This window comes from Miniopterus natalensis, chromosome 7 (genome assembly GCF_054644295.1).
Source record: "Miniopterus natalensis isolate mMinNat1 chromosome 7, mMinNat1.hap1, whole genome shotgun sequence".
In the NCBI taxonomy this organism is placed as follows: Eukaryota; Metazoa; Chordata; class Mammalia; order Chiroptera; family Miniopteridae; genus Miniopterus; species Miniopterus natalensis.
Window position 1 is genome coordinate 39,151,420 of NC_142087.1, and position 22,154 is coordinate 39,173,573.

At 34.7% G+C, this 22,154-nt stretch overlaps 1 protein-coding gene across 1 annotated transcript in view; it reads left to right on the forward strand.

The window, feature by feature from the left end:
- The window catches only part of L3MBTL4 (L3MBTL histone methyl-lysine binding protein 4), a 153,677-nt gene that overhangs the window by 43,937 nt on the left and 87,586 nt on the right, over positions 1-22,154 (forward strand). Inside the window, exons 5-11 of the mRNA XM_087818958.1 lie at positions 3,361-3,465; positions 4,764-4,899; positions 6,887-6,978; positions 8,412-8,566; positions 9,628-9,704; positions 14,607-14,692; positions 16,739-16,849. Coding sequence (XP_087675084.1) covers positions 3,361-3,465; positions 4,764-4,899; positions 6,887-6,978; positions 8,412-8,566; positions 9,628-9,704; positions 14,607-14,692; positions 16,739-16,849 — 762 coding nt within the window. The remainder of the gene's footprint in view (positions 1-3,360; positions 3,466-4,763; positions 4,900-6,886; positions 6,979-8,411; positions 8,567-9,627; positions 9,705-14,606; positions 14,693-16,738; positions 16,850-22,154) is intronic.

A 22,154-nucleotide genomic window follows, 5' to 3' on the forward strand; every position in this document is an offset into this window, starting at 1 on the left:
GAAATATTACTGGCTCTGATATAATACTGGCTCCAATTTTTGCATCAGTTTTGTTAAAACATGAAAAACGTTCTCTCAATTTCTACAGCTGCTTAAATTTTCCTTCAGCATTATTAATATACCCCCTCTGAGGTCTTTCTTTCCCTTTTGCTTTCTTATCAGTGTTCTGTGTATGTATACATATGTATATATATGTGTATGTGTATATGCATGTGTATGTATACGTGTATGTGTATGTGTATGTATATGTATGTGGTGCTTTTGAAGTTAACAGAAATTTCAAAGCAGTGACAGGAGGTAGTCACATAAAACTTGTTAAATATAATCTGCTGGAAAACAGAGTAGATGTGAGAAGAAGGCTGGGCGAGTTAAACACACACATGACATTTACTTTTGTAGAAATAAAGTGTTTCTGAGAAATCATTCATTCTTGCCATTTCATTTTTGGGTTTTGTCATCTTTTAAGTTTTTTCCTTGGAAGCTTCTAAAATCTGTCAACGTAAGGAAGTTTTTAACTACATTTTACAAGCTAATTCATAAATATTTTAAAACAGTTATATCTTCCTGTGGAAAAGGCATGCCCTGAGGTATAGAAAGAGATTGAATAAACTCTGGTGCCTGTCCACAGTGGAGTACAATGCAGCTATAGAAAGGAATGTGGGCAATTGCTGTGAGCCTACATGGAGCGGTTTCCAAGGGACATTAGGAAGAAAACACATATTCTATCCTACCTTTTATAAGAAGGAAGGGAAGATTAAGAAAAAAATAATTGCTTATTTTTACAAGCAGAAACCCAGGAAGGATAAACCAGACACCAATGAGGTTGGTTGTGCACAAGAGGTGGAATGGAGTGGATAGGGTATGGGAGGGAGAGACACTTCCTTGAGTACCTTTTTGTATAGCTTTAATTTTGGGGAGCATGTTAATATTTTGCATATTAAAATATAAAAATAATTCATTAGGAACTGAAAACAAATAGAAACAAATGAACTCAACTGTATTTCAAATGAATACCGTAAGTGCATTGAAGAAAGAAAAAAAAGCATATATCTCACTTGTGGATGGCAGTGGAGCAGGGAGGGAAAATTGCAAACAAGTCCTGAACTCTTTTGTGGGTTTATTTATTGTAGTAGTGTGGGTGGAACAATTCTGAAACTATAATAGATATACTATAGGATTTAGCACATGAGTAAATGTGTTGACCTTGTTAAAGGGGAAATAGAAATGTGGATAGAAAAAGGCAGAGCAAGTCCTTTGGGGGTGAATTGGAATTAGATGAATCTGTTTGAATTTATGATTTATAAAAATATATATGTATACATAGATTTACATACGTGTGCACATGTTTATGTATGTATGTGTATGTGTAATCTGCATGTAACTGTATAATGAAGGAATTGGACCACACTGTAGTAATTGTGTAATCAAAATTAATATCACCAATGGGGGACACACGAACATCAGGTGGCTTTCAATATGATATCCTGAGAGGGACACATCACCACCATTCAGTGTACTGGCAAAAGAATGCATACCTGAATCTAATCGTGGAGAGACATCAGACAAATCCAAAATGAGAAAATTTCTATTTTAGTAAAATGGAAGAGAGAAAAGGCTATGTTCTTTGAAAATGTCAATGTTCTAGAAGATAAAGAAATGCTATGGAGAATGTTCCAGATTAAGGAAGACCAAAGAGACATGTCAATTAAATTTAATATCTTACCCTAGACTGAATCCTGTTTCAGATGGGAAAAATGTTATAAAGTTCATTGTTAGGTAGATTGGAAAAACTGGAATATGAATGGAATATTAGTTAAAAGTGTTATGTAAATATTAACCTACAGAGGCTGATAAATTAGCTATTTTTATGCAAGAGAATGTTTTTGTTCTTAGGGAGAGTACACTACTCTGAGGGAAACATATTTAGTATTTAGGGGTAAAGGGTCCTCGAATGATTCAGAAAAAATGGTATGTACATGTATATGTATATATATATGCATATCTGTATATCTATTTCTGTATACACACAAACATGAGAGCGAGGGAGCAAATGAATATGATAAAGCAAGTGAGGTGGAATGTTAATATACCTAGGCAAAGGCTATAAATATTCTCTTTACTATTTGGTCTTGGAACTCTAAATTTGACATTTTCAAATGAAAGAGTTTTTCAGAAAAATAAATTTTGCTTAAAAAATAGGCATTCATATGTTAAGCAGTAATAAATAATAATACCGTTAGGGATTAGAAAGCAGCTCTTGAACTAGATTTTAATCATCATTTTCCATTAGTATACTTATACATTTATTTGCAATTAAGAATAAATTGACTAGTAATGTTGAATCTGCTTGAAACTGTCTGCTCAAAACTAATAGTAATTCAGCAAGGCTGTGAGAAATAAGATCAGTATTAAACTAAATAATAATGAATGGGAACATATTACAAAGTCTATTACGAATTAGATTTCATTTACACTACTAGCAATAAGCATTACAAAGTGCACAGAAATAAGCATGACAAAGCATTTTTGTAGTCTTTGTGAAAATTTAAAACAACACCTTGGACAGATGTAAAGATTAGATTAAATGGAGGAGAACCAGTTGCTGAATTATAGAACTCAATATGATGAAGATTGCTCTCCAGGTAGAAAGACTCATTATGAGCAAATAAGCCAATGAACAGAATAAAAAGACCAAGAAATAGACCTACAAATATGTATCAGAGATAGCTTTACAGATCAGTGGACTATTCGAAAAATTCTTGTTCAATACTTGGTTTTCCATATGAAAAAATAGACTCCTCACACCACAGAAAAAGTCTAATCCAGTTACACTGTAGATTTACATATGAAACACAAAATTTTAAAAGAGCATTGTAAGAACATCTGTGTAAGTTCAGGGTTGCTGGGAATTTCATAGGCTAAATGTACCAACTGTACAGGAAATAATTGATATATTTTACTACATAAAAATTTTTTAAAATTGTCTACAACAGAGTCCTCAGAAACAAAGGGAAGAGCCAAGTCACAGACTGGGAATAGGTAATTATTGTCAACAACAGAGGATTGCTTCCAGAGCACAGGAAGAGCTACTTCAAATCATTAATGAAAAATGAGCAGAAGGAATAAATATGGAGTTCACAGGACATAAGTTTTGTAGATGAACTATTTCAAAGCACATACAATGATCAAACCATCTCTCAGGGTCAAATATATAAGAGAGTCTTCCTATCTTTAGCTATAGTACTGAGCTTCCAAACTAGCACAGTAAGTTCTTGATTGTGTGTACAGCCACACCAAGTGTTTTAATATCACATTGTGAATATATGTCAGTGGCTAATGTTATATCATGAAATTTCATAGGACCAATCCTTTCCAGAGTACGAAAATGGTTTTCAGGTTGGAATGAGATTAGAAGGCATTGACCCCCGACATCCATCTGTATTTTGTGTGCTTTCTGTAGCTGAGGTAAGAGATGGTGTTATCCTCTTGAGCTATTGCACAGTGAAGTGACAGAAGATAATTTTCTAAAGAATAATGAATTGAGTACTTTCTGTTCTAAGCAAGTTCCAGTATGTTATGGATTTATTTTAGTCAATGATGGGTGAAATATGTTTCTTAATGATTTTTTTCCTCTGAAGATTAGTTTTTTAATAAGTTCTTCATCCCTAGCAGGTACTCTTGATTTAATTGGTAAATAGTTTTCACCAGAGGTTGATAACAATCGGTGAATTCCACAATGTTGCTTTTTGTCTATTAAAGGAGACATAATTATTAAAATTTTAGCTGAACTAATCAGAAATGCATATGTAAATATCCATGAATATGAATTATATATTTCCATAAATATATGCATTTTGTGCAAATTATATAGAGTGAAGAGCCACTGATGAAAGTAAATGGCTTATAAAATGTCATATTTACTAAATATTATATATTATTAAATTGATAAAAAACATATATATACATATATATTTAAAATATGTCTTCATTGATTTCAGAGAGAGGAAGGGAGAGGGAGAGAGAGACATAGAAACATCAATGATGAGGGAGTCATTGATCAGCTGCCTCCTGCACACCCCGCACTGGGGATCGAGCCCACAACTTGGGCAAGTACCCTGACTGGGAATTGAACTGTGATCTCCCAGATCCTAGGTCGATGCTCAACTGCTGAGCCATGCTGGCTGGGCAAAGACCTGTATATTTTTAACAACATCAAAATAGAAAACACTGGTCACTTAATTTACTGATTGATTATAGCTATAAACATATATAGCATGTCTAGAGTATATGGTTCTCAGACTTTTATTATTTCCTTTATTGAGTCTGGTGGATTTATATGTTAGAGTTGAAATAAGACCACATCTATTTGGGTTTTGCTTTGTACTTTAGCTTACTCTGTCTTGAGATATGACTCCAAGCCAGACAGTAAGAGATGGGGTTTCTGAAAGGAATATTTGACAGGCATTGCTTTAATAAATAAACTCACTGATTAATAAACATGTAAATTGACCTCAGATTCCTAGACTGAGTAAAAGCGTAATTATTTCTACAGAAAAAATTCTAGGTACTTGAAAGACAGTGTATTTTGTCAGCATTTGTCTTACGTGGATGTCGTCTGTACATTTGTTCTTTAATACAAATATGTTTAGATGGAAGAATTGGTTCACATGTGTTGTTAGCATTGACAGTATATGAATATTTTAATTTTTTGTATACTTCAAATACATGACACAATGAACGGTTGCAAACATTCCATTTTGCAGGTGTGTGGCTACCGTCTAAGGCTTCATTTTGATGGTTATTTAAGCTGCTACGATTTTTGGACCAATGCCGGTTCCCCTGACATTCATCCAATAGGGTGGTGTGGAAAGACCAAACATGAATTGCACATCCCTAAGGGTAAGTGAGGATGGAAAGACAGTGAGTTGTTATTTCAGTTTTATTTTAACGACATTTTATGAAATGATAATGAGAGCCTGGTGTGATTTGGTTTCCAAAATGAAAGTTTGATCCACAAAAGGAGTAAGTCTGTAAGGATACCATTCTTAGAAATAAATATCTTTAAAAGGAAAGTATCAGTAACTGTTTGAGTCAGATACTCTGATAAAGCAACTGGGGCAGAATTAAAATCTTATGAGAGCATTTTATTTTACATAGAGTTTATTAAACCTCATAAGGAATGAAGAAACTAATGTTTGAATCGTGATTGAAATGACATCTCAATCAGTGATACTGTACAGTGAGGAAACTTGACTCACTGTCATTGTTTCCAACAGAAATTATGGAGAACAGGGAAATATGAAATAGAAAACAATTTCACTTTTTTTAGATGGAAAACAAAAATCTCATCTTTGTCTTTTGTTATGTGCTAGAGGAACCTGGACTGGCAAATGTGACTGAAGCCTTTTTTATTTGCTGAGTGCTAGTGAGGTGAGGATTTGACCAGTTGAGATGCCAGTGGGCTGATTTCTTTGCACAGCACAGTTCTGTATAAGGTCTCCTGCTTGGATGCGAGACGATTTGATGACTGTGGAAACTTTTCGAGTTAGTATATAGTCATTTTATTGGCAGTAACCAATTCAGGGTATCCTTTGGGATCTGTCCCTGAGACTAATGACAAAGTCCCTTAACCACACCTTGTTGGCTGGCTATTTAGAGTGAAAACTGGCCCATGTGGCCGGCTACTTTTCTGCCATGACCAGTCAGCAAGGTGTTTAAAAGTACTTAAATTAATGTAAGTGCAGACACAAGTTATCTCATGACTGGTCAGCAAGGTGTTTAAGGTTGCTGGATTTCATGGAAGCTGATAATAGGCCAGAGGCTCATTCATTTGGTGGGTATTTGTGGAGCCCTTACTCTGTGCAGGCACTGGGGATATAGCAGTGAATAAAATAAACCGTTTCCGTCTTTATGGGACTTCCATGCTGGAGGGGAGAAGAGTAATAAACAAAGACAAAGATTCAGTGTCCGACAGTGACGGGGTAGGAGGCCCGAGAGCATCAGAGGGAGACTCTTCGACTCAGTGTGGTGCAGAAAGGCCTGAGAAGGTGACACCTGACAGATACATAGGTGAAATGAGAGAGAAAGCAATGTGGCTACGTGGTTAAGAGCACTTGTCAGAGAGAAAAGCAAGAGTGCGTGTCCCAGCGCCAGAGTGGTGGGTGCAGTTGAGGAATCATGAGAGGAAGGTGGCTGGAAGAGAGCAGCAAAGGCGAGAAGACAGGAGACGAAGTTGGAGATGCAGCCATGGCTTTGGAGGCTGTTCAAGGAGTTTGACTTTTATTCTCAGTGTAACAATGACTCAGAAAATATTTATTGAACCCGTTTTATTTGGGCCAGCACCCTGCGAGCTACTTTAGGGCACATGGATGGGACGATAATGCATTTTTTTATGGGAAACTTGTAAAGCTATGGATCAGAAAGGTGGAGCTGCCAAATGGTCTTCTGATTGTGAAGGTGTTTCTGTAACTTATGCCAAGTGTCTGGCACCTGGAATTGTTGCACCATCAGTACCTCTGATGGCCTGTTGACATGGCTTCTTCAGGAGTGATGACAAACTCAGGAACTTTTGTCTCCTTCCTTTGCCCATTTTGGAAAGTCCTAATGGGATATGAGACACCCACCAAGCCACCAGGGCACCAATCCCATATCTTAATGAATTTAAAAAAATTGTAGGGAATGATATGAATGATAGGGAATCACACTCAACAGTTTTGAAGTTCATACCCTCAAAAATATTGAAAAAAATCTAGAAATTTTAATTTAAATCTTTGGTGTTCTGCTAAAGGACATTTAGTTTATGGAAGAAGACTGAATAAGAGTTATATATTTAGTATGCACATGGTTATGTCTTGCGGGTATCTTTAGTAATCCATCCTTTTTTTAGGTTATAGAAAAGACAAATTTGTTTGGATGAATTATTTGAAGGCCTGCAAATTCCAAAATGCTCCCAAGAAATTATTCAGAAACAGAAGTTCTGTAAGTATTTTCTGCTTCAGTATAAATTAGATTTTCCTTGAGCTTAAACTTTTAAAAATCCACTATATGTTCTGTTGTACTTTAATTTTTAAAGAATTCTTAGCTTCCTGTTGACTTTTCTCACTTAATATGTCAGTTTCTTATAGGCATACCTTTTTATCCCCTTTAAACATATAATTAAATACTTTCATGGATGGAGAGAGTTGAAAACTTTATATTTAAAGCCTGCAAAAATTTAAAATACCTTTTAGAAATGTTTTTTTCTGTGCTTTCATTAAGGTAGTCTTTTAAAGTTAGTTTTGGTGTTTTGAAACGAGTAAATGCCCCAGGTGGATTTTGAATGTACCCATCCTAGCTGGATTTATGTGTAATAACAATGAGGGTGTCATTTTATACAGATTCAAGGGGTGTATGAGAATTTGGGCAGAGCACACTTACCCCATCTGTGTCCCTAGCTGTGTCTCCTAACTGTCTTAAGGAGAGAATGAGGATAGGTCGCAGCCCAGCCCCTCTGAGCCCGTGGGCCCAGCAGTGAGGCCACACACAGGGAAAGGGGTGGGGAGACCTAGAGTCAGAGGTCAGCCTTGTTATCTGCGGGCTGTGTCCCTGTGTAGGAGACTTGCCCAGCTTCTCTAAGCTTCAGTGTCCTGATCTTGAAATCAGTGTTTCATTGAATGTTTCAAGGAAAAAAATGTGAAGTTGCTTTGGAAAATGTCATGTGCTAAAGAAAACCAAAAATCAGGTTAGTACAGGTGGTGAAGAGCAGAGAAAACTTCTTCTATACTCTCCAAGTCTCAGGGCTGGCTAATTATAAGACAGCTGTACAAAAGTGTCTTTTTGTTATTGTAATGTTACTGTAAATCAGAGTCCTTAGTATTTTTAAATACTAAAAATATGTGCAGATAATAAAAAAGCATTTGGATTTTTCAACTATAGTTTTATTTGCGGATTAGTGTATGTGTTCCTTAAATATTGAAGAAGCCATTATTTTCAGATCTGATCAAAGTAAATAATTTTGGTTTTAAGGAATATATCTTTATTACTTTTCCAAAATAGTGATGTTTGAAAGCTATTCAAAAGCTTATGAGGAGCAGAGGAAATTATTTGATACTACTAAATTCATTAAACATATTTTAAAATTAATACAAATTACTCTAAGAACTGAAGAAGAGGGAAAATGACAGTGATAAGGGAAATAAAGCCTATTTGGACAAAGAGAGAGAATAGCACAGTGTAGAAGCTAATTTCCCGATCTTTGTTTTGAATGTAAACCTCCTAACCGTTTGTTGGACTATTTTTACCAGCAGTTGCTGGCTTCATTCAGGAGGGTAAGTGTTGAGACTTTTCTGATGCTAAACATCATAGAAGTTTTGACCATGTCCTGCTTGGTGTCCTTTTTCTTTTTGTGCCTCTTCTTTCTGGTGCTGTGTCAGAATGGGCCAATGCCTAAAGAATTTCAGATTGGAATGAAGCTGGAGGCCGTCGACAGAAAGAACCCTTCACTGGTGTGTGTGGCAACTATAGCAGATATTGTTGAAGATCGCTTACTAGTGCATTTTGACAATTGGGATGATAGTTACGATTACTGGTGAGACACCATTGTGCATTTATTGTTGTGTGTTCATGTTTGGTGTTAAGAATTCCTTTCCATTCCAGTACTGTCACTGCTCTTCCTGTTCTTAAGTATGAACAACAGAAATTCACTACTTTCTCTTCTACACAAAGTGTTGAATTCAAGAGCCCAAGAAACTTTTTCTTCATTCCAGGAGAAGTTACCTAATGAGGCCTCATCTGAAATCATATGACCAGTTCAGGGCACTTCACTGTGTTCTGTCCAGTTTGTAAGGGAAGCATTTTTGTGAAGAGGGAGTTAAGAACTTGCAGTATTTTTTCCCTGAAAAATGTTGAATTCACCCTGTCATATTTTTAAAAGGGAAGATTCAGGGAGAATGGAGTGAATTATTTGAAAACCTATGGGGAGCAGAGAAAATGCATGCTACAGTGCCATTAAACTAACATTGCATGAGTTAAAAGGGTTTTCTGGGCAAAAACCTGAAATATGGAAGGGGAGGGCATGGCAACAATAATTTTAGTAGCTGTTCTTCATAGGATGTCCTGAGTAACCAGCAAGCCCCTGCCCGAGGCTGTGGTTCTTCATGTGCATGAAGGGCCTCCTGTTTTCTTCTTTGAACTAAGCAGCAGAGCAAAGATCAATTGTTGTATGTGTCTTAGGTAGAATAGTCTGAATTCTTTGAAAAGGAGACAAAAGAAATATGTAGTCATAAGGAGTCTGATTGGGCTGTTCATAAATTTGGACTGGCCTATTAGTATTTTTCCTTGCTGCTAACAGTGATAGAAGAGGTTTATTAAAATATTCCCTCTTTGGGGATATTACTGGAAGTTCTAGTCCTAGTCAAATACTTTTTATTTTATATTTTTAAATTTCAAGGTTATATAAAAGAGAAGCTTGGTCACTCAGCTTACAAAATATACTACTAAAAATTACTTCTATTTCTCTTTAGCTATAAAATAATGTTTTAGCTGTGAAGTAACATTTTCCATGGCTTAATATCCAGAATGCTCATTACCCTTGGATTCTTTCTCCGGCTTTGAGTAATATGGGATCTAAATAGAATCCTGTTTTTGCAGGTGTGATGTAAATAGTCCTTATGTCCAACCAGTTGGTTGGTGTCAGGAGAATGGAAGAACTCTGATAGCACCCCAAGGTGAGTGAACTGGCTGGGTGTTCTTTGAGGTCATCCTATGTGAGTAGCAATGACTATTCTTGTTTTCATTTATAAACCAGATCGCATATTGTGTTTACCCATCATGTTCCCTTAGTGTCCTTCAGTCTGCAACAGTTCTTCAGTCTTTCCTTGACTTTTATGACCTTGCCACTTTTGAAGACTATAGGTCATCCTTTGGTTTTTCTGATGCTTCCTCAGGAGTAGGTGTGGACTGCACACCTGGAGAGCAGAGTCCCAGAAGCAGTGCTGTGTTCTCATTGTATCCTCTCCAAGGTGCATGATTTCAGGCTGTTCCTTTCCTGCTAGTGTTAATTTTGGTCACCTGATTAAAGCGGGGTTGCCAAGTTTCTCCGGTGTAAAATTGCTCTTTTCCTTTTGTAAAGAATACCTATTTGCTGGAGAGTTACTTTGAGGTTATGTAAATATTTTATTTTTCATTAAACTTTCACCCACTAGTTTTTAGCATGTATAGATAGATATTCATTAGATTAATTAGTTACTAGTATGATGTTTGCCAAATGGTAACTTTCTAATTCCATTATTCCTTCTATATTTATTGTTTTATAATCTGTTTCTATCATTATGTAGGACGTTGGTGGGGGAGGGTGGGATAGAAGGGTTGGTGAGCAGCCTTCCTTGGGCTCAGGGAGCTGAAAGTCTACCAGGGATTGTTTGGTTAGTTTGCAAGTAACTGTTGTAGATGATAGCAAGGAGATTAGTTAAGAGCAAGAGCGCTTCATGGAGAAAATTATATGATTGTGTACTGCTCAGTAACAAATTACCACAAACTTAGTGGCTTAAAACAACACAAACTTATTATCTTATACTTCTGGAGGTCAGGAGTACAAAATGTGTTTCACTTATGTTTTAGAGAATTAATAAGGAGTTAGCAGGATGGCTAGATTGAGGCCATTTTATGAGAGATCTTTAAAAGTGAGAATGAGTGTATGTTGGCATCTCTGCCATAACCACGTTTAGGGAGCACTTATTTGGCAGTTAGTAGGCTACAGTAGAGAGGCCTCCGGAGTGAAAGACCACTAGGGAGATTCATGATACCCGAAAACAGGAGCATAGGCCTTCACCAGGGCTGTGGGAATGGGGCTAAGAAGAGGAAAAATACTTTGGAATTGCTACTTATTGATTTGGCAAGTGACTGAATAAGAAGACAAGTATAAGCTCTTTATTCAGAATTTCTTGTGGTCTGGAGAGCTCTGTGAATTGATGGGCCCGGGAAATAAATTTGGTTCTTGACCTTGCAACGCTCTCTTTTCTTGTAAATATCATGCTTTACACTAAATGCATTTTAATGTGGTAACAAAAAGCCACTCAAAGTGAGAAAACAAATTAAACTTGCATATTTTGCTAAGTGTGAGACAATATTTGTGGCCATTTGATACAATGTGCAATATTGCTTTATGTTATGTGTCTGCCTCAGGTAGACATTTTTCTACCATAGTCCCCATAGGATATTACTGTGATTCCATCAATAAGTGATCCTGCTCTGCAGCACAAGATATCATTATCCTTTCTCTTGTTCTTTAACTTGATTGCAAATCATAGCACCATTTCCCCAGGGCATCTCACACAGAGTGAATTCCTAACACATTTTATAGTCACACTGTAAAAGGATAGTGTTCTCTTTCTCTGTAAAGAGTGCCCAGTCATCTAAATTCTACTCTTTATGAATCAAATTTTGTTTACCATCAAACCATTATACATAATCACCAATAAAGTGAAGCAGTGCACTTCTTACAATTAAACTTCTTTAAAATAGAATTCTGTATTTTTCTTATTATAAAACTGTAGGAAATGTGTAAAATATGAAATGTTATAATGAATAAATTAAAACATTATGCCCACCATTAGACAGAACTTACCAATGTTATTCTCTTATTTATTTTTTCAATTTTCTTGTCTCTTTACTTGACCATATATATGTATTTAAAAACCAGAATTGTGATGTTAGTGTCTATATTGCTTTTATAGCCTTCCCCCCCATTTTACTTGAAAATATAATTTTCTTTGAATAATCTTTGACAACCTAGCTATCAATGACTGCACACTTGTTTATATTATGAAGACAACACAGTTTATTTTGTTTTTTCCTTTGCATTGGACATTAACTTTTTCTAGTTCTTAAATAATTATGGAAGGCATGCCTTTAAAGAAATTGTTGTATGTTTGCTATTTCTTTGTGTTTGTAAGTGAAATTATTGGATTACAGAGTATAGAAAAAATTTTAAGCATTTGATAAATGTTTCCATATTACCCTCCATAAAGTTTTTTCTTCTAACAATATTACAAAGTTCAGATGTGAAAAATAAAAATTATAATGAAACAATATCAGATTTCTCAAAATATAGGCAAAATTTTCTGTGAATATTGTGTTAGGATGGACTATGTTTATTTTGCTCACATTTTATCCACAAACCCTAGTACATAAAAATATACAATAAATCACATTTCTTTTTAAAATAATTTAAATAAAATATATATACAGATTGAATTAATAATCAAAAATATTCAAAGAAAATCCTTAGACCTGATGACTTCACTGGTGAATTCTATCACATTAATTACCATGAGCTACCTAGCATGTTAAACTCCTCCAAAATGTTAGTGCTTTAACACATTAAGAGTCAATTTCTTGCACCTATCATAGCACAATCATGGTTGATAGGGGTTAGTTCTGCTCTGTGCAATTATTCTGGGACTGGGTCTTTTCCAGATCTTTGAGAATCTTTCAGTTAAGTCTGAGACTGGGAAAAGAGCTGCTGGTTGTGCATGAGAGGACTTTCGGGGCCAAACTCAAAGTGGCTTATTATATCATTTCTACCTACATGCATTGGCCAGAACTCAGTTACATAACTGTATTTCACTGCATAGGAGTCCAGGAAATGTATAGTTCAGCTATTTGCCCAAGAGAAAAAAGTAAACGGTTTGAACCATTAGACATTCTATGCATTACGTATTTTGCTAATTCCCATACAATTGCATATACATGCACACATACACACTCATACACCCATATGTACATGTCCTTTCTAAATCTTTGTGCTATAGAAACTATGAAGCAAAATATCCCATTATCCAGCTGTTTTACTCCTGGATGTATTCCAACCAAAATATATACTTCTAGTCACCAAAAAGAATGTCCTAGAATATTCATAGCAATACTTTCCATAATAGCCCCCAAATAGAAACTACTCAAATGACCATCACCAGTAGAATGGATAAATAAATTGTGAAAGACTCACTTAATGGAATACTATACGACAGTGAAAACAAATGTTCTGCATGCAGCAGTCTATATGAACTTCATAGTCAAAATGTTGAGCAAAACCCATGAGTGCATGTTGTATGATTCCATTTGTAAAAATATAGTACAAGCAGAACTAATATGAGAGGTTAGAAGCCAGGATAGGAGTTTTTCTTTGAGAAAAGTGGAGTTGTGGTTGCATGATGGGAGGACATGTCCTGGGTTCTGGTTATACAGGTTTGTTTGTTTTGTGAGAAATTTTCAAGCTGTCTACTTGGTTTGTATATTTTTCTTTATATTTAATTTTAGCAAAGTTTAAATATGAATAAAAAATGATCAGAAATACTGGAGAACTGTACAGAAAATTACTTTAGAGATTTTAGCATAGTGTTTTAGGCTTTTTGCTTCAATTAAAAATAAACAGATTTTTAGATGGCATAGGTATTTAGATTGAATTATGCATACTTATATTATACCTTAAAACATAGATGTATACATATGTTTATACTTAAAAATTTTTAGTTGTTGATCCTATATTACACCAAAAAGAAATCCTAAGGTCTTTCAAACAAGGATTGTACAGCCAATGTTGCATTAGGAAACTACCATGTGATAAACTAGATATTATTCTTAATACTTTAAACAACCAAATTAACCACTTGGATATCTCCTAAATAAATATTTGGTTGGTCATTAAATCAAGATGACAAAGATTATAATTGGTTTTTAGAAAGTAAAAGAAAAATATTTTGTAAAAGTTTGTCTAGCGGTCTAAAGCTGTATTCAGGGACAATGATGATTATTTCATAGTGTTAAATGCTTCCATTATTAAAGAAAAAGAAAAGAAATTAGTTTTACAATTCAATTTGGCAGGACAAGTATCAAACAAACCTATGGGAAATATGAGAAGGAAGGAGTAAGAGTAAAAGCAGCAAATGAGATAATTAGAAAGACAAAAGAAAACAGTAGAGCTGATGAATTAATCTAGGTACTTATTTCTTGAAAGGAAAAAGAAAAAAAACACAGCAATCTTGACAGTCCTCTGGCAAATGTAATTAGGAATAAAATAACACAAACATAGAGAAACAAAAGGCCCAATTAGATGGAAATTTTTAAAAACATAGAGTGCTTTATATCATTTTTTTACCAATGTGTTTTTTAAATTGCAGTGATAACAGCAAACCTGGGAAATTATAATGACAAAGATTTAAATATGTGAATAAAACCCTAATAGATGCAGAATTATTAGAGAGATTCGATTTTCAGTTTATGGTTTGACATCAGTGATTGTGAGTTTTTGCAAACTTGTGAAGAGGCCTTCCAGGCATAAGCTGGCTCTGCCAAGTACTCACATCACCATTTGGTCTTGGCCAACCTGCTTACCCTTGTTGAGTGAATGAATGAACCAGTGAATGAGTGCTCTTGTGCCTTCGTGGGGCAAAACAGCCCTCTCAGAGGTTATCATAGACTTCAGTTAGGTAATATATGTGACATTCTTAGTATAGGGACTACTAAATAGTAAGCATTCAAATAACAGTAGGTGTCATTATTCTCAGATGTCTTATAGTATATGGGAATCAAAATATCAATGAGTAATCTTTTGATATTTATATATTTTTAAGGTTATCCTGATCCAGAAAATTTTTCCTGGACAGAATATCTGGAAGCTACTCAAACTAGTGCAGTTCCTGCCAAAGTATTTAAAATGGTAAGTTCATGTCCATATACATTCTCAACTTTAAACAATGTCCATGTTGAGTCATGCCTTTTTTGGGCAGTTTTAAATTATTCTAGTTTTTTTCTTTTTAAACTCATGACCAGTTTGCCTTGCTTTTATTTAAAAATACAGAGGAGGTGACTCATTTACTGTTGTTTCTGTGCATAAATGTAGGTGATGATTTCCCTCCTTGAAAAACACAGGCATCCCACAACAGTGCTGTTAAAAGCCCCTCATTAACCTCTGATGAGTGAGCCTTTCATTTCTAATTCACAACTCTCATGTCTTAGGGATTGTTTGAATGTCAAAGGTGCCATAATAAAATAGGGGAATTGTTTGTAGCCCAAATGCTACAGTTTTATCCACTTTGAGGGAAATATTGCTTTTAGCATTTGTTAAAATACCAACTTTTAAAGATCAAATTTGAATTTATTTACTTATTCCAGGATTGACCCAAGTATAAATTACTTTGTAAAAGAAAGTACTTTGATAGTATAGTTAAAAATATTTATGCTCTACACCAGTGGTTTTCAGACTTTGTTCCCTTTCAGCTCTAATGGTGTGCTCCCGGCTCCCCAACTTATCTTTAATCAGAATTTTATATAGTGAGCTTCTACATATGATTTCATTTGCTGAAACTTTTCTAAGGATTAAAAGGGGTTTAAAACAAAATGCTGTTTCATTTATTTAAAAAATTTATCATAATAGGCTGGATTTGGGAGGAAGAGGTATAATTAAATTAAGAAGACTAGACATTCTGGAGTATTAGAGAAGGTTTTAAGAATTCTAAAAAATTAATTAGCAAAATTATCAGTTGCTTTCAGTCTCCCTCTCTTGCTTTCTGTCAAAACTTCATTTTAGTTTCCCCAAAGGAAAATTACGAGAAAATGAAATTATGAAAAAGTTTAGCTAGACAACTTCTAGACTCTGGGGTTATTATTGTTTCACCTAAAGCTTTAGCATCTTCAATACAAACAAAACCTTGGTTGTGAGGTCAGTGACCTTGGGGAGAACAGGAAGATTTTCAGGGACCAGAGACCTAGTTATAGTCAGTATGCTCTGTTTAGTAGATTTAATAATGCATTTTAGAAAGAAAATATGCTTCCACAAAAGCTGGAGAGAAACAAACCAGATATTGGAGAAAGATTTAACTGTTTATCACTCATGTATTATGAGAATTTTATTTTCCTATTGCCATTTCTAGACTTAAGAAATTCAATATATTTTCATTCTCAGTAAAGTGAATTGAACACTTCTATGTGTAGTAGCTTTCAAGGGAAACTTTTTTGCAAACCTATAAATACTGTCACAAATGTCTTTTGACTTTGATTTTGTTAAATTTCCTTAGTTTCAGTGTAAGTCTGAATATATTCTTCTGACTCCCATTTTCTTTATTATTACCTGAGTGTTCATCATTATAGACTCCCGGTTCCTGGCATTTTAAGTCTTAGAACAAACCTTAAATTAATACAGTTTAACATGCTTATGTTACAGATAAAGTAACAAAAATATAGGTCATGGCTTTAAATTGCATTGCAGTATTATTTTATAATAGTTTGACAGTTGAAACTATGAAGATTTTATCTAAATATTTCAAAATTTAGAGTTATAAAGGATTGTGGTTATCCCTTCTAATTACTTATTAAATAATTTTGCATTCTGGGTCATACACTCCAAAGCTGGGCAGTGAAAATAGTCAACAATTTCTTAATTTATAAGGTTAATTTCAGGAAAAAAATCTAAAGCAATAGATAAACTGTAATAAGATCCTTTTAGAACCTTGTGTGATCATTAATGAATTTATGATTTAATCTGTCTCTGTCCTTTTAGCTGTCTTGAAATGACCAAAAAATTCTTTCTCTTACACTTTTTATATAACTGTATAATATACATGAAGTCCTATGTCCTCTTAAAATCAAATTCAATTTGTATTAAAGACCTGAATGTAAAACTAGAACAATAATATTTTTGGAAAAATTTAATAGCATAACTGAACTGTTGAAATTTGCATGTCTTGTTGCACTTGTAATGTTACAGCGGTTACCTCATGGTTTTCTGCCGAATATGAAACTTGAAGTTGTGGATAAACGAAACCCCAGGTTAATTCGAGTTGCTACGATTATAGCTGTTGATGACCAAAGACTAAAGGTACACATTTTAGATTATTACGTTGTTACACTGGCATTTCCCCTCGTTTCCTACAGAAGCTCTGATTTCTTGGCACAGTAGAAGAATAAAACTTCAACTGACTTCATTTCTAGTCAAATGTCTTTGGGTAGAGAGATTGCCAGCTGAGGTGACCTGTGATACAGGAAATGCATTGGTTAGACACAGCTGACTTTGAGAGGGCTTCGAAATGCGTTCTTCTTTCGATTTGATGTTTAGACCTTATAAGCTTTCTTTCTTTCTTTAAGCTTCTTTTTGTTGGTATAAGATTTTTCTTGAAGTGGTTGTCATTTAACAGTTTATTAAGAACAATTAAGTCCTTGTTTTCTACCATTCTTTGTCACATCGAAAAGAAATAAATAGAAAACTTTAGTCACGATAGCTAAAGCAAAAGGTCAGATTTTGAAGTAAAGATTTGATTAACAGATTTTTTTACTGTCCTTTTGTGACATCTGGTTTTACAAAAATATATACATCTTCAAAATGAAATTTTCCTAAAATGAGAGCTTTTTATATTTTTTTATACAAAGAGCTAAAAAGCACTGTGGAATTCAAAAAAATCTGCATATCAAAGTTCAAAAATTATTTCCCACCGTAGGACAATTTTATTTTATAATAATAAAAAGATTGAAGTCAATTAATTTTAATAGACACTATCAAGAAAGGTGTATATAAGTTTGAAATAATTTAAAAGAAATCTTATTTGCTATATGCCTACTTTGAAAACAATTTTTAATTCATATCATAGAGAATAATCAATACATATATTTTAGTAAAATTTAGAGACGAGTATTTGGCTTTGCCATAGATTATCAAGAGCAGATATTGGCAATGTTTTTTTATTCTTCTGACAAGTGAAAACAAAAACTGTTAAACACTATTTAGGAATAATATGTTATAGCTATTTTCTTCCACATACATTGTTATTAATGCTTTATTTTAAATTTAATTTTAAGCATGTTGCTTACATTTGTATTTATTTGGTTTTGTTATTGTTTACTTTGATGACACCTATTGTGAGAATAACTTTTGGATATCACAGTCACTTTATAAATTTAGTAATATTTTGTCATTGAAATTAGCATCAGGTTTTTTTCCCCTCTGAATTCTCACTTAACTTTTATTTTAAAATTATAGTAAACCCTCGATTTTGCAGACCTTGATTTAACAGACTTCAGATTTATCAGACAAAATTTCTGGTCCATATGTCATATGTGAAAATTCACACCCTGTTAATTTTAAAATGCTTTTAACCAAGTTTGCTTATAATTAAGTTAACCAGTTATTTTTTTGTTATTGATTCAGTTATTTTTAACAAATTTTAGTGAATAGGTCATATGTTGGAAAAAACACTGTAGTAATTTCACTGACATAAATAAATATTACATATCTACAACTGTAGTCTGCATATTTAAATCCAAGAGACACTGCTTGTAATCAATGTTTGGAGAATGACCTTGCACGGTAATTGGTTCTGTTGTCATGTGGGGTGGCTTTCTGCAGCAGTTTGTTTTTTAAAATTTAATTTAATTTAATTTTTAAAATTTATCTTTATTGTCAAAAGCATTACAAGTGTCCCCCTTTTTCCCCATTGACCCCCTCCACCCTGCATCCACTCCCCACCCCAGGCCTTCACCATACTCTTGTCTGTATACATAGGTTATGCATATATGCATGTAAATTCTTTGGTTAATCTCTCCCCACCCACCTTCCCTCTGAGATTCGTCAGTCTGTTCCATGCTTCTTTGTCACTGGATCTATTTTGTTCATCAGTTTATTATGTTCTTTAGACTCTACATATAAGTGAGATCATGTGATATTTGTCTTTCTCTGCCTAGCTTATTTTGCTTAACATAATATTCTTCAGGTCCATCCATATTGTCCCAAAGAGCACGAGATCCTTCTTCTTTATAGCTGCATAATATTCCATGGTGTAAATGTCCCACAGCTCTTTTATCCACTCACCTACTAATGGACACTTGGGCCTGTTTCCAGATATTAAGTATTGTAAATTGTGCTGCTATGAACATAGGGGTGCATATATTCTCCCTGATTAGTGTTTCAGGATTCTTAGGATATATTTCTAGAAGTGGGATCACTGGGTCAAAAGGCAGCTCCATTTTTAATTTTTTGAGGAAACTCCATACTATTTTCCATAGAGACTGCACCAGCCTGCATTCCCATCCTTTCTCCACATCCTCACCAGCATGTGTCATTTGTTGATCTGTTGATGGTAGCCATTCTTACAGGTGTGAAGTGATACCTCATTGTGGTTTTAATTTGCATCTGTCTGATGATTAGTGACATTGAGCATTTTTTCATATGTCTCTTGGCCATTTGTATGTCCTCTTTGGATATGTGTCTATTCAGGTCCTTTGCCCAATTTTTAATTGGACTGTTTGTCTTCCTCTTGTTGAGTTGTATGAGTTCTTTGTACACTTTGGAAATTAGCCCCCTATCAGATGCATTTTTGTCAAATATGTTCCCTATGGGGAACTTTTGTATTTTGAGGCTGATTTCTTTTGCTGTACAGAAGCTTTTTAGTTTGATGTAGTCCCATTTTGTTTATTTTTTCTTTTGTTTCTCTTGTCCATACTACCCAAAGCAACCTATAGATTCAATGCAATTCCTACTAAAATACCAACAACATATTTCACAGAGCTAAAACAAATATTCCCAAAATTTATATGGAACCATAAAAGACCCTGAATAGCCACAGCAATCTTGAGAAAGAACAGAGTTGAAGGGATCACTTTACCAGGTATCAAACTATACTACAAATCCATTGTAATCAAAGCAGCCTGGTATTTGTTTAACAGCAGACATGTAGATCAATGGAATAGAACAGAGACCCCAGAAATAGACCCATGCCATTATGGTCAGTTAATATTTAACAAAGGAGATAAGAGCATACAATGGAGTAAAGACAGTCTCTTCAATAAATGGTGTTGGGAAAATTGAATAGGTGCATGCAAAAAAGTGAAACTAGACCACCAACTTACTCCATACACAAGAATAAATTCAAAATGGATAAAAGACTTAAATGTAAGTCACGAAACCATAAAAATCCTGGAAGAAAACATAGGCAATAAAGTCACAGACATCTCATGTAGTGGAATTTTCACCTATACATCTGCAGCAGTTTTAACGCATGCCTTTTTAATTCCTTTTTCAATTACTCTTCCATTGGCAATCTGATTCAACATACTGGAAGTCCCATAGGATAAACTGATCTTATTTGAATTCTAGCGCTGGCTCTTATTTAACTGTGATATTAACTTGGTGGTTACTCAACTTATTTGAATGTTCCTTATCTGTAAAGTGATGGGGTTGATAATACCTACCTCATTAGCTTGTTGTGGAAATTTAGTGAAGTGATACATGTGAAATACCTGAAACTGTGCCTGATTCTTTCTAGGTACTTCATGGTAACTGATATTATTAATACAAATGCCCTGTGCTACTCTCCATGGGCACCTTTATTTTCTGTGTCACTGAAGGGGCCTCTTGGAGCTACATCTCATCAGCAGATGGAGAAGAAAAAAGTCCACAGTCCTTGGTGAACAAAGCAGAGAGTTTGGAATTTCCCTGGGGAATGCTGATCTGAGCATATGTGATTGAGCAGCATGGCGGTGTTTGACTCTTGAGAGTATAGTCATTCTGTCCAACAATGTTATGATATTAGTAATGGTGATAATGACTATGATAGCAGTTAGTTTTTTCAGATACTCTTCTAAGGGCTTTACATGCATATTGTATCCTCACAGCAACTCTGTGACATAAGTACTATTATTATACTCATTTTATAGAAGAGGACAGTGAAGTCCGGAGAGGTTAAGTAATTGGTCCAAGGTCACAAGCTAGTGTATGAGAGAACATTTTAAACCCTGGCTTTCAGAGGCTTTCAACTCTAGAGCTTATAGTCTTACTTCTACCCTTCTACTCTTCTGTTCTAATTTCTATCGTAAATATGCCACTTTAGAGTGAGACAGCAGAGGTCTAGGACAGGGAGTAGAGTTTACTCATAACCCCACCTACTTTGTCTTTTGTGCTGAATGGCGTTGCTGATCCTGCTTGCAGGTTTGTGTGTGGTACTGGCACTTCCTGGCAGAGCATAGCAGATTCAGTAAAGACTGACTTAATTCCTCTCTGCCATACCCCAAATATGTATTTGCCCTTATGTGCTTGATTAATTCTATTTTTATAACAGCTTTTTAAAGATAATATGTTTTATTGATTTCAAAGGGAGGAAGGGAGATGGAGAGAGAGAAATGTCAATGATGAGAAAGTCATTGATTGGCTGCCTCCTACACGCCTCCTTCTGGGGATCAAGCCCAAAACCTGAGCATGTGCCCTGACCAGAATTGAACTGTGATCTCATGGATCATAGGTCAATGTTCAACCACTGAGCCATGCCGGCCAGGCTATAACAGCTTTTTTGAGATATAATTCAAACATCATAAAATTCATTAGTTTTGGGTATATTCCCAGAGTTGTGCAACTAATTACCACTACTTAAGTTTAGGATATTTTATTCCTCTCCAAAAGAAAGCTCGTACCCATTAGCAATCACTCTTCATTGTACATCTCCACCCAGCCCCTGGCAATCACTGATTTATTTTCTGTCTTTATGGATTTGCTCTTCTGAACATTTCACATGAGTGGAATCATACAATATGGAACCTCTTGTATCTGGCATCTTTCACTTAGCAGGTTTTCAAGGTCCATTCATATTTTAACATATTTTAGTAGTTCATTCCTTTTTATTTTTGCATAGTATTTCATTGTAAGAATGTACCATATTTTGTTTATCTTTTCATCATTGATAGACATTTGGATGGACACACTTGGGTGTATATCTAGGAGTGGAATTGCTAAGAGTTATATGGTAACACTTTAACATTTTGAGGAACTACCACAGTGTTTTCCAAAGTAACTGTACCATTTTACATTCCTTCCAGCAGTATATGAAAATTCCAGTTTCTCCACATCCTCACAAACATTTGTTATTTCTGTTTTCATTTCTTTTTAATTTTAGCTGTCCTAGTAGGCCTTATGTGCTTAGATCCAAAGAATCTAAATTGTTATAGTTTATATGTGATCCCTAATAACATCTTGGCCAAGAGGAGTGGCATGCAGTGACTATTACTTAGTGGTTGTAGTGGTAGAGGTAGTACCAGTAGTGGATGTGGTGGTGTAAGTCTCAAATCATAGAAGTAGTAATAGTAGAGTAATAAGGCCAAGTTATAGAATGTTGATACTGTTCCAGATATTTAGCTAAGTATGT